A 13,360-nucleotide genomic window follows, 5' to 3' on the forward strand; every position below is an offset into this window, starting at 1 on the left:
ATCGAGCCTTAAGAAATGAATAACGTCTTCCTCAGTGAATCACAAGATGCACACATTTAAATATAGCTGACCTGCAACGCAATTGGCTGCCTGAAATTAGAGCAAGGGACTATAGTGAACAGTCGCACTTCGTATTGCTAGTTTGGCTTGTTATGGACAAGTTGCAACTTGATTTTTTAGTGTCGTAAACGTTAAGTATTTATTTTCTGTTTGCAGGAAGAAATTGCACAGTTACGTCGAAAGGCTGAACGCATGAAGAAGATAGAAATGGCAGGGACTCTAGACGAAGTTATGATGGAAGAAATCCGTGAATACAAAGAAACTCTAACGTGTCCTTCGTGTAAAGTTAAGCGTAAAGATGCTGTTTTGAGCAAATGTTTCCACGTATTCTGTTGGGACTGCCTACGTACTCGATACGAAACTAGACAAAGAAAGTGTCCGAAGTGCAACGCTGCATTTGGTGCTAATGACTACCATCGACTATATCTTTCAACGTAGATCATAATATGAAATTAAAATTATAAATTTTAATGGTTCATATATCTGCTTCACAGTTAATGTTGTAAATACCCAGAAGTTTGGAATACCGAGTTCCAAGTATAACATGTCCCTATGGTGGAAGATTTGTGCAAATTTGTCTAAACAAAAGCCATACTAGTTGAGAAGTCTTTGTGTACCATATTTACTAGAATATTCCCCAAATAATTTATTTCCCGCCTTTGGCTACAACATAGCTCAGTAACGAAATTCCCTGTCAGGGAAAGTATATTTCCATTATCCCAATTTGAGATTCTGTTACATGTTTCATACAAGTAATTTAAAATCAAATGCTTTTCTCTTCCTAGTAATCTCTTCTTATTTAAATAGTACATTTAGTTCCACATTATCGTATGGAATATAATTATAGCATAAGCTTAAATCAAGTGTATATAAGTTACATCAATCATAACTCTTTCTTGTTTTTGTCTTATTGTACTGTAATGGAGTAAATTGTATTTGATAAAACAGCTGACTTCGTTAGCATACCATTGCAGCTACGTTTTAAATACTTTTACTCTTCCCTTCCAAAGAAATATATGTATTCGGAAATACAAAAACAAATACATAGTAAAACACGAAGCAGTGCTTACAAAATTGGGAACATATGAGTGTATATTCTTCTTCCAACTTGTGAGAATTAATATTACATTTCCAAGAGAACATATTCTAAAACAGGGTTGGAATTTACTTGGATTCACCTATATTTCGATGTGTAATATAGTAGTTAAACAAATGACAGTCTTCATTTTTTTTTAACATGTCATTTTTCAGTTCAGGATTTTATGACATCCTCAGCCTGTCCCTTCTTGATATAAGTATCCTTAACTCTAGATTCTTTCCTCCCCTCCTCTTCTCTTACCTTCCCCTTCATTTGAATTGATAAAATGTTCTTACTGTTTGATCACTGTTGCATTTATTATATGTTATGTATTACATTTTGGAAGGATTATAATTTCATTGTCAGTCTCTTGAAATTTTTAAGTCCCTCTTCTAATTTTTCTTTTTCTTTCCATATGTAGAAGACTCAATTATATGTAACAATTGCGCCTATGCTCTGTTAATCATATTACTGTTATGCTTATGTTTTATATATGCACAATATTTCTACTATACTTCAAAGTTTCACTCACAAACATGAATTTGCAGATTTACTCTGAAATTATTTTCAGGTTGCATTACTTCTATGTTGATTATAAACACATCATTTTGCGATCATATTACGACCAGTAGATTCTTCTACTACATTATTTTCCAACTTTCCAACTAGATTTATTATAATCTAGATGACATCTGGTTGTCCCTTTTCATAATTTATTTTCTGTCAGTCAAAGCAATTTTGCTGAAAACGAGGAATCTGTGCTATTCTTATAATGTGTATTAATTTTGCTTTTCTTTTCAGAAATATTTTGTATAATATTGAGCTGTAGAATATTTTCATAAAGAAGTATATTATTTCATAAATTGTAGTAATTTTTAGTTCTAGATTTTTTGTGTCTTTTAGATTGTAGTGTTACATTTTATTTGCTGAAGGGCCACAAAATATTGAAAAGGAAATTCGATTGCTGCATCATTTTGCAGAAATTAAATTTCACAACATAGTATCATGCATTTACAGTTTGACATTCCACATACATTAAAAGTTTTCGTAACCATTTAACATAATTATTATGATTACCCCAGTATTAAACTAGAGATGGAAGTTGATATTATCGCTTACTCCTTGAGATTTTTTTGTATTTATAGTAGTCTAGTAAACTGTTTCCTTCAGCTAAAAATTACGGGGTATATACTAGTAAATGTGGTATAAAATTTTATAAACAGTTTTTGTATGTTCGACAGTGTATATATTTATTATAAACTATACGCATTTATAGTATCTTAAAATAAATTTAAAATCATATTGGATGAGGAAAAATTATTAAATATTGAGAATTTTGGACAAGTTGGCGGGAAAAAATTTCCAACGACAGTAACCCAATGTAATTCTAATTCTTGTCTCAAAAGATTTCAGGTGTCTTTAAATTTAGCTTTCATCCTTTTTAAAGTATATACAACTGTGTACATGTATATTTTGTTTTGTAATTCTATTTACTAGCGTGGACTCTTAACCACAGTTGTAAATTTATTTCTTCTGTCATAGTATATTAAATTTCTATTTTATTTTGTAAAGCAATGCAATTGTAACATTAAATTTATTACTATTATTTTATGTTTTATTGCATTATATCCTCACTCTCATCTGAATCCTATGGAGGGTCCTTAACTGTGGTGACCAGATTTTCAGGCACAAAAAAGGACACATTCCTAAAAATGGCTCTGTAAAGAGCAGCTTTAGGTTTTTGTTTTTTCGCCATACCAAAGAAGTAATCAGTTTTAATGCAAACAAATTTTCAGATATGTAGGTTAGTAACTATCGGATACAACTGCAACAAAAGAACTATGTATCAATAATAAAAAAATATAATACATTTTGTTATGAAGAGGTGTACATTGATATTACGGAACAACTGGATAATACCCTAGATCATATATGTAACAGATATATCGGGTTTATAGGCTTTGAGGTTAACAACTTTTGTCAGGTTTACTATGCTGCCATCTAGTTGTTACATAAGGAGTCACGTCATAATTCCCATTTGAATTGCATTAGCGACTGTGCTGCCATCTCGTGTTCGTTTATGGCGGACGGGTGGCGATCCTGGCGGTTGTTTTCTTCAAAGTGCTGCCGATTTTAACGTAGCGAGAGTTATCTGTTACATATATGATCTAGGATAATACCCACGACAGAGCAATGCCGATAGTCGACGTTACTTGCTGGCCACTAGTCACCAGGCCGTACCGAGCCATGTCAAACAGAAGACAATTGAAATGGTGGTAGTAAAATTCGCGACTATATTCTTAAATAAATCACTCTTATTAGTCAAGTGCAAGAGTTATGCAGTACAACAATGATGTTTTGAATGCACTAAAAGAAAGTGCTTATGTAGTAAGATCTTAAAGTAGGTTATGACAACGAAATAAAGAGGAAAAAGGTGTGGTTCACGGAATATCATTTAAATAACGGAAAGTAAATTTTCGGTCAATGTTCACCAAAGCATTAAGTACATAATTATGACCGCGTTGCAGTTTTATTTGTGGCCTAGAGAAAATACCTAGCCTTTTACGAAAAAAAAAAAAAAAAAAAAAAAACTTTTAGGGGCCATGAAATTATTCACCGCTTAAATTATATTACCGTCTATCAATATTACGAAACAAAAACTGTCATAAAGGCCATGACTGACTAGAAACATCAATACCGAAGAGATAAGTCCATTTGCCCGTGATGAAACGAAAGAAAATGCGAGAGAGATTTTAGTTCGAGATAAAATAGACACACAATTTTGATGACCATACTGTTAGTAACTGGAAATCGCTTGTAAGACCTGTCTTAATCTTCTATGTAGAAATGTCGTCCAAGCAAATTGGTGGTCCAGGGAAAAATCATTGCAATAGATGAGAGTAACAGTGGTGCTATCTCTCAGTAATGTTCAGAATGAAGGAGGTAGAGAGAAAAAGAAACAAATTTCTCCTAATGACACCACAGACCAAAATCATGTTCTTATGTTGGCAACAATGTGTATGTAGTTAAATTTGGTGGTAAACGTAATGGCACGGTTCAAAGCTACTGTGGTAATTCTCCAGTATAGCAGATATTACTTGCTTATTACTTGTGCTCACTATGATTACTTGTCTGATGAATGATTACCAGTGGGAGTGAAGACAACTGCTCGGAATGAATCATGTGACGCAATCTCTCATCTCAGGCATAGCGATACAGTGCAGTCCAATTTTCACATCAGTGCAGTGTATCGTGGCAGTAGTAAGTTCAGCTATTCCTCAGGTATAGTGAATATGCACCCTCTCAGTGGTGATCGTTGTCGTTGGCAAGAGTAGCAGACAGATAACACTTTATGAGAATATGGCAGCACTGCCATTCCCGAGAACAAGAGATAATCTGCCTGTTAACGTTACACCGACTACCACTAAACATTGCAATTCGTGACTCATACTGAAACATCAATTCCTCCTCTGAAACAATAATAAACAGAGGCAGAAGCTATGATGCAATTTCTCGTTATCAGCATTAATCGACATTCACCTTAATCACTTGACAGTAAGCATTAGAATATTATAAACACATAATTTATTATTTTTTGAACATAGGACTATAATAATTATAACAATAGATAGGAGCTGATTACAATTAGCTATTGGAACACATTACAGGAATGATTTCGCAATAATATATAACATTGTAAAATGGAATAAACTGAAATATTATGTATGAGTAATAATTGCCATTAAAAGAGGCGCTGGTATCAATATAATAATTTTATTATTGTATTGGTATTACTATGTCGTGGTCTAAGGCATCCTGCCTAGGACTCGCATTATGGAATGCACACTGGTAACCATACGATGCCTCCATTCTGGTTGGATGATCGTCCACCTCTGCTTCGGCATGTGGACGTGAGGCCAGCAGCTGGCTGGTCGGTTTTGGCCCTTCATGGGGTGTAGTGTCACAGATTTACTTTTTTAATTGGCATTACTATATTGGTACCAAGTGCAGAACAGCATGTGATTGTATGTGCTGGTACATCAGTTGTGCTAATAATGCTTCAATGTGGAATGTACATACACTCCCTCTTGCTCCTCACAGTCCCTGCAGCGCCTACATACAGATGTCAACAAACGACAGTGCTCATACTGGACAGCGGTAAAGAGATTTCAGACAAGTTTTAAACAAAATAAAAGTGTAATCTACAATACTTATGGCTTTCATTTATTATGTAGCCCCAAACTCAGTCGAAGTTCTGTGTTCAAAAGTTTGCAGCATAATCCAGCTATTCGCAGAATTTTTTTTTCTTTTGAAATTCTATAGTGTCATTTGTCTATACTTAATCCTTGAAAGTTGCTTTTAAAATCTATTCTCTAGAATTTGTACAGAATTATATTGATACAATAAATATTTAATTCATTTTAATGTTGTGATTCCTTATGTTCTGTGTTCTATGTTGTAGTGTTATACTGAAGTATAAAATGAAATTTGATTTATTTTTTGTTATTGAGAATTAATTTCTTTTTCCATTTATTTTTATTTGTAGGTGTTTTTAGGGTATTTTATTAAAAATGTTGGGGATCTGCAATATCACTGGTTGGCGACATTGTTTACGTAAACGCAGCGTCGCCAACCATGCGAAAGTTATTGCGTTAAGCCATATTTTTTTTAAGTATTAAATCTGTCCTGTTTTCCGTCAAGATTCTCAGGAGAGAGTCCAGATTCTTCCCGTCTCTATAATACTTTTCACGCGACTTATTCGTACCATCTTTTCATGGCTACAGTATTTGTCTAGGCGCATGTAATATATTTTAATTTATTATAACTAACGGCGACTGAATCTTAACATTACCATAATTAGACAACATTGAGAATAGCAGGATTTTTTCTGGGCGGCTAAAAATCCGCGCCATCCATGAACTAAACATGCATCTACACGGTTCAATTTTCCATGCATTTACGCATGCAATCTGGGGAGAATATTGAAATATCAAGTTGAAAACGAATGTTTAATTTATTACGCTGGTAGCAGCTCGTCATGATACTGCTTATAGTAGCCTACAGTACACCCTAAATATTTGAAGCTTTCCACTTGCTGTACTGTCTCATTTAGTATTCGCACGTTTATCTTTTTTCATTTTTCTTCCGACAACTATGGTCTTCGTCTTGTTTGCATAATATCACTAATATTATGTTTGCGATAATTTTGTGTTAATCCCACAATTTTTAGACCACTTTAACCTATGTGCTGTGAGGGTAAACAAAGTTTTACATTATTGCATTATTGATATCGTATGTTTGCGATAATTTTGTAGAATAGAAATCCGATAATTTTTTAACCACAATTCCGTAATATTGTGTTTGAAGGTTGGCAACGCTAAGTAAACGTAATCATCCGCGAGCGCGAGCTATGGCGGTCTACAGAAACAGTTTGAAATGCTGTTTCAAAGTTTCTACAAGGAAATAACTGCATACAATAATTATTTTTATTTAAATATGCCTCTGTATATTGAGTAGTCTTGTTCATAGAAATTCTCATCATTTATACGATATTTTCCACATTATATTATTAAGTTTTGCTTTAATAATATTAATAGGAGTAAGAATGGAGAATATGAACTTCAGTACTATTCTTTTAAATTCAAAGACAGATGGTGACGTAATCTTAAAAACCTTGAAACGTATGTTAATATCCAGAAATGTGAATCTTCAGGTATGTTATAGTAAATTATTCTAATAAGGTATAAATGCATGAACATGGCCACGTAACTTATTGATATATTGTAAGCTAGGCCTAATAATCATATTATGGTGTACCTACTCATATTTTTTTTCACATTAACGGGAAAGTTAGATAAATGCACGGAATTAACTCCAAAATTTGCAAGCACGATCTGTAATCTTACATTATATACATCTCTCATTCTTTGGAGTATTGGTACGTACACGAACTTGGTTTAGTTCTTGGCACTAAAGCTATTAACTCTCACGTACACGAAGTTGTCATTTGGCAAATTGCCATACGGTATCTACCATGGCCACTCAATGCACAATGCGGACTAATTGTTATAGGCACAGATTATTATAATGACAATTAGTAATTCTCTAGAAGAACTACACCAAAGAAGGCTCATATCCCTTCCCCAACCTGTCATGAATATAACACGCGAAGGATAGGAGTCCAGAACGGAACATTTTCCTAGTAATTCGTCCTGGACCTCTCGCATGTTACGTTGATAATTAGTGGAGGAGAAAAGGAAAAAAGTGAGATGAAGGTGATAATGCCTGCTTAATGAGTCCAGAGTCAGCGTCCGAAAGTTACCTAGCATTTACTCTTATTAAGAGAAAACTCCGTAAGAAAATCTCAACCAGGTAGCATGTCCCAATCAGGATCACCTCTGAAAACTACTTTAAATGTTCGCTTCTGAAAACTGACAGAAATGACATGTCACATTTTGCTTTGGAGTCACAGAAATAATACCTTTAGAAAGAGACACTCCTACAATTATCAGAGAGAAGAACAACTGATGTTTGTGGAAATGCGATAGAAGTGAGAGGAGAGCTGTTCTACACATGTACAGAGTCTTCTGTCCCTGTCTTGAAATATAATTCCCTTTCTCTCTCACAAAAACGATTTCGGAACCATAGATAAGGTGTCACAGCTATAAATACGAATACATGGACGTGGACTTGAAATGTCTGAATTGGCAGTGACTCTTTTGTTTGTTGCCATGTGAACAGATCTATTGGTATTCTATGGTTTAAACAACACTTTATTCTTTCGCTGGACATTGTGCAGGTAATGTAGTTGGTGTGATGACAAATCAGTACTACTGATGCAAGTTTTTATGTAATAAACATAAACATATTAACATAAACACTATACTATCTACAACCTATCTATTATTAGCAATACTGGGTGTTCATTTCAAAGTGTGTCATGACGTCACTGTTGTGAGTCAGCGATTTGAAGCGAGTTTCAGCTTTTATGTCAGAGAAGTTGCCTATTAATCAAGGCATTCAATCTGAACTTGAGAACGTGTACGGTATAACTTGAATGTCGTAGTAACAGATGGCGGTCTGTAAAGTCTGTGTGCTACCATAACCTCTTTCGAACTGTGTTTTGCGCGGGCAAGTCGTACGCAGGGTATTTGTTATCATCAATTGCGTATGGCAACATTCCAAAACACAAATCAAAATACTAAGTGTCCATGTTGACCGTCCAAGTTAATGTCAACAAATACGTAAGTAATCATCTTAACCCTCTCCCCATATCCCGACAGTAAGAAAAAAAACACACTTCAGTACGTGTTTCCAAACAGTTCACATTCTTGCCACTACTGGCATTACCGTACGTATCGATAAGTAGTGTACTCTTCAGAATGAACGCCGTACTTGCTAGGCAACTTCTCTCGCATTTAGGAATACGCCTCTGCGGAAGTGTAGGAAGATTGAATTCTCTAGGCTCATCGGCTAGCCACATGACGGCATACAGCGAGCCATGACACATTTTGAACTGAACACACAGTATATGGTATGTAGTGAGAGAAACTAATATATGAGGCATTTGAGACGAAATGAATTCAGTGAATTTTTTGTATATGCATGCATCATCATTTATTTTAACTCAGGTAGAAGCTGCTCACTTTTTGAAGAAATCCTTAAATGTGGATGTTGAAAAAGGAGGAGGTAAATTCGATTGCAAAGCTTCTCTTCGAGATATTCTTCTTGATGCAGATATGGCAGAATTTCTATGTGAAGCTATGGCAACTGTGCATAATCATTTATTGGAGTAAGTACTATTGATTAAATTATTCCTCCTCACCACCACGACCACTGCCACCATCTTCACATTTTCCATTGTTACCATACTTGCTGTTGCCACCATCTCTCCACCTTCTCAGTTTCTTTGTTTCATGAAAGTGTGTGAACATTCTCTTTTATTGCTGGAATGGATATTTCCAAATTGTAGGCAAGATGAATAAATTTTTCTTGATCTCGCTAGAATAAATTTATATTTTTGAGAAAGCTCTTGCAAATGTGAAATCTTCACGTTCACAAGAACCACTGTCAAAATCGTTTTGGGGATATAGGTGTATCTACAGAGTGATTCAAGACTGATGACCCGCGCTTTAGGAATCAGTTCTGTAGACCATTTTGAGTATAAAATGTAGCCTATTGTGAACATGTGTCCGTTATTCGTAAAAATCCAAATGTCATATTGTGAATCAGGCTTTGGAGTTGTTTGTATTGTAATACAGACATAGGAACATAAACTAATCGGAGGGTTGATCGATGGTATTAGTTTTTTCTTTTTGCGATTAGCAAATGAAGCCACAGACATCTCCCAATTAAGTCAGAAAGTTTTGGTTTTTCGAAATGTAGTGCATTTATTTTTGTCCTATACTTATTAGTAATGGTATCAAGAAGTGATATTTGTATGTACCAAAATCTACTGCAGCTCTCCCAATCCACAAGTTCACGAGCTGGCACTGATTATAACTAACGGTGACTGAATATAAACATTACCATAATTAGACAACGTTGAGAATGGCAGGAGTTTTTCTGGGCGGCTAAAAATCCGCGCCATCCATGAACTAAAGATGCATGTACACGGTTCAACTTTCCATGCGTTTATGCATGCAATCTGGGGAAAATATTGAAATATCAAGTTGTCGAGGGGGTTCTAACCCCATCACAGGAGGCCTGTGCCCAACATTCATGCGGCCAAGTGCCTTGAAGTGGAAGGAGAAATATTTTAAAATCTGCTTCCAAATTGGGTATGTTTGTTTTATGATTATTTTGAACTAATATGTCTGTGTATTTTAAGTGAATAATTCTTAGTTCTGCTCAAAACTGTCGAGGGGGTTCTAACCCCATCACAGGAGGCCTGTGCTCAACATGGGACATCATGGCTAACATTCATTCATTCATTCAATAATTTTTAGAACTGGTAGCTAAAATTACTGAAAAGAGTGGAAATAAACGTATATTTGGCGGTATTTTTTCCATCATTCAGATACTATTTTTTTGTTAAATAATTATTTTCATGGTATGAACGTTGCGTTTCAGGGAAATATTTGTTTGTTTGGAGCATCTTGCAAGAAGTAAGAAGTTTTATAACAATAACCACGCAATGTATGTTGTGGAGTGTTTAGTGAGATCTATCCACTTCCTCGTGAAGCAGAATAATTCCTTTCAGACATTGAACAGTGCATTACACTTGCTTGCTGGGATACTGAAAGGGTAAGAAACCATATAATGTTAAATAAGCTGTAGAACATGGATGGGCATTTACTGGTTTGTGAACCGGAAGTGCTTCAATATTTCCCTCCAACATCGAGAGATGGGGCTGTAATTTACAGTGCTGGTCTCTTCGTATCAGTCAATCTTTACCGTACAAATCAAAACAATTGAAGGAGTCAGAAGCAAATGGGTATAAGCAGTACTGTAGTTAAAAAAAATTACTGAAACTCTATGTTAGAAGCGCCCATATTGCTTCATCGGTAGTTTTCTGTATTATTAATACTGAATCTGTGGAACCTTAATATTATTTTTACTGGAACTGTGTTCCATCCCAACTACAGCACTGGGTATAAGAACACTTTAGTTAGTTTTGAGAAAATGTGATTGAAAATATTTAAACTGTCGTAAATTCCACGAAGTTTTAATTTTAATTTTAATGTGTGATCTGATTAAAAGATATATCCCTTTGAATAATTTCAAGGAAAAATTTTTCCGGAGCCGGGTATCAATCCCGGGACCCTTCGCTTAGCGCGCGAACGCTCTATGGACTGAGCTACCCCAGGAACTATACACGACACCGTCACAATTTTTCCTCTTATATCCACACAACTCAAATGAGCTGACAAGACGCCAGAACTCAACTATGAGTGCACACAATACTGTGTGACTTAATTTGTGGCTTTCTGTTAACGTACCTCCAGTAACAAATTAAGTCACACAGTATTGTGTGCACTCATAGTTGAGTTCTGGCATCTTGTCAGCTCATTTGAGTTGTGTGGATATAAGAGGAAAAATTGTAACGGTGTCGTGTATAGTTCCTGGGATAGCTCAGTCGGTAGAGCATTCTCGCACTAAGCGAAGGGTCCCGGGATCGATACCCGGCTCCGGAACAATTTTTCCTTGAAATTATGTTGTTTTCTAATGTCAGGCGTTTGACAATAAAGCCATTTGACCTCTTGCACTCCAATATTTTTCAAAGATATTATCATGGCCAGCCACTGAAGCACAGATTTTGAGGTGTTCCAAATCCATTTCTTGAAATGGCAAGTTGTAGCCGATTTAAGTGAACACCATATTTTAACGTTTTGGTGGCTACTTCATTCACACACAACCCCCAGAATGTCTGGAGGACCACACCTGCTGTTGGTCGACGGGTCCATTGGACCTAGCTGGGAGATCTTGTTGATCACCAGCTTTCCCTCCTTAAGCCACTGGAGGACGATTTTAGTGCCATAGCAGGTCAGCACTAGGAACAGAGAAGTAGAAAGAGGAGGAAGGAAAGGGAAATGAACCCCTAGGCCTCGAATGCTCTAATGCCGTTGGGGTCGAAGAAAGTAAGAGTTCAGTCAGAGGACTGGATAGGAAAGGGTAAAGAGGGAATTAGCTATTGAATAGAGGAAAATTATACCAAATTCGGTCATTAACTCATCAAGCTGACCAGTGCTAATTGATGAGTAGCCCCTCCCTTTAGTTCAGCTTGTAAAATTATGCTTACTAACAGCTGCACCACGGGAAGGTAGGGATGGGACATTGGGTATTTGTCCAGGTTGGTTCCTTAAAGCCTTCAATGGGAAGGATTAATGGCTCTCCCCCCTGTATCAGACAGATACCCTTTTGCAGCCTCCTTGAAATTATTCAAACCTGCTTTACAGGGAGCTACTACCTGAAAGCCAGATTTGTATAATACATTCGTTACTGGAGGTACGTTAACAGAAAGCCACAAATTAAGTCACACAGTATTGTGTGCACTCATAGTTGAGTTCTGGCGTCTTGTCAGCTCATTTGAGTTGTGTGGATATAAGAGGAAAAATTGTGACGGTGTCGTGTATAGTTCCTGGGGTAGCTCAGTCGGTAGAGCATTCGCGCGCTAAGCGAATGGTCCCGGGATCGATACCCGGCTCCTGAACAATTTTTCCTTGAAATTATTCAAACCTGCTTTACAGGGAGCTACTACCTGAAAGCCAGATTTGTATGATATATCCCTTTGTCACTGTGAAACGTGATTACAAAGATTTTATACAATCGTTCAAACTTTAACAGAACAGTTATTTTTGTTTCAGATTTTCTAACTTCACCGCCTCTAAATCCTTGCAGATTGATATTTTTAATGTTACTCAGTTACTTGAGATGGTGAAGACTATTCTTTACGACAAGTACAGAAGGAATGAAGCAATGCTCAGTGTAGGCTGGGTATTTGTCAACTTTATTAGTTGCAGACATTTGGCACACCAAATGAATGAGACAAATATACTGTTATTTGTGAGTGTTTTGGAGACTTTTATAAGATTATTCTCTGCACTTGTGAAGAAATGCAAAGAAATGGACAGAGAGTTGCAAAAATCTAGTAAAGAAGCTGTTTTACTTATATCCTGCATTATATCATCTGTAACAAGGTAAGTTAGTGCATATTGTCCCAGTTCATGTCCAGCATACAACCATTTAATGTTTGAGGCATATAAATAAAGGTGAGGGGGGTTTTTGTATATGTGTGTGTGCGTGCGCGTATGTGCGTGCATGTGTGTGTGTTTTTTTTATCGACACTGTCACATTAGCAGAGCCCAAGAACATCATAGTTGATTTAACGCAGAGCCAGTGACCAGAAAGAGGAGAAATTTTTACCTCCTTTTAGCACTGACCAAATGTAAAATGTAAGTTTCGACGTGTTTTCTGAATTTGTATTCTACTTTTGCTACATTATTATGAAATTTCTGACCTAATGAATGTAGAGAAATAAGTAATATATCAAATATTCGTCTTGATTACACAACTTTTAACACTGTATCACTTCGGAATATGTATGATAAGAACTTCCTTGTGTTAAATTTTAACGTACCTTGTTAACATGTTTCGACCTATTTTCGGTCATCTTCGGAACTGGTCGTTGTTGGTCTTGGTGCCTCTTGTTTCCTGTGTGGGTGGGTTCGTAGTGTAGAGTCAAAGAGTGTATGTGTTTTGAAATTGAGTTGTGTGTTGAGA

At 36.0% G+C, this 13,360-nt stretch overlaps 2 protein-coding genes across 6 annotated transcripts in view; both read left to right on the forward strand.

The window, feature by feature from the left end:
• The window catches only part of Bre1 (E3 ubiquitin-protein ligase Bre1), a 90,801-nt gene extending 88,057 nt beyond the window's left edge, over positions 1 to 2,744 (forward strand). For all 5 annotated transcript variants that reach the window (XM_069817194.1, XM_069817193.1, XM_069817196.1 and 2 more), the window contains one exon: positions 217 to 2,744. In XM_069817194.1, the coding sequence (XP_069673295.1) occupies positions 217 to 498 (282 nt within the window). In that variant the 3' untranslated portion in view covers positions 499 to 2,744. The remainder of the gene's footprint in view (positions 1 to 216) is intronic.
• Positions 2,745 to 6,269: 3,525 nt separating this feature from the next.
• LOC138692928 (uncharacterized) overlaps positions 6,270 to 13,360 on the forward strand; it is a 42,223-nt gene continuing 35,132 nt past the window's right edge. Inside the window, exons 1-4 of the mRNA XM_069816285.1 lie at positions 6,270 to 6,851; positions 8,770 to 8,930; positions 10,211 to 10,384; positions 12,445 to 12,777. The gene's annotated coding sequence lies outside the window, so the exon portion shown is untranslated. The remainder of the gene's footprint in view (positions 6,852 to 8,769; positions 8,931 to 10,210; positions 10,385 to 12,444; positions 12,778 to 13,360) is intronic.

Source organism: Periplaneta americana, chromosome 17, assembly GCF_040183065.1.
Source record: "Periplaneta americana isolate PAMFEO1 chromosome 17, P.americana_PAMFEO1_priV1, whole genome shotgun sequence".
Lineage (NCBI taxonomy): Eukaryota > Metazoa > Arthropoda > Insecta > Blattodea > Blattidae > Periplaneta > Periplaneta americana.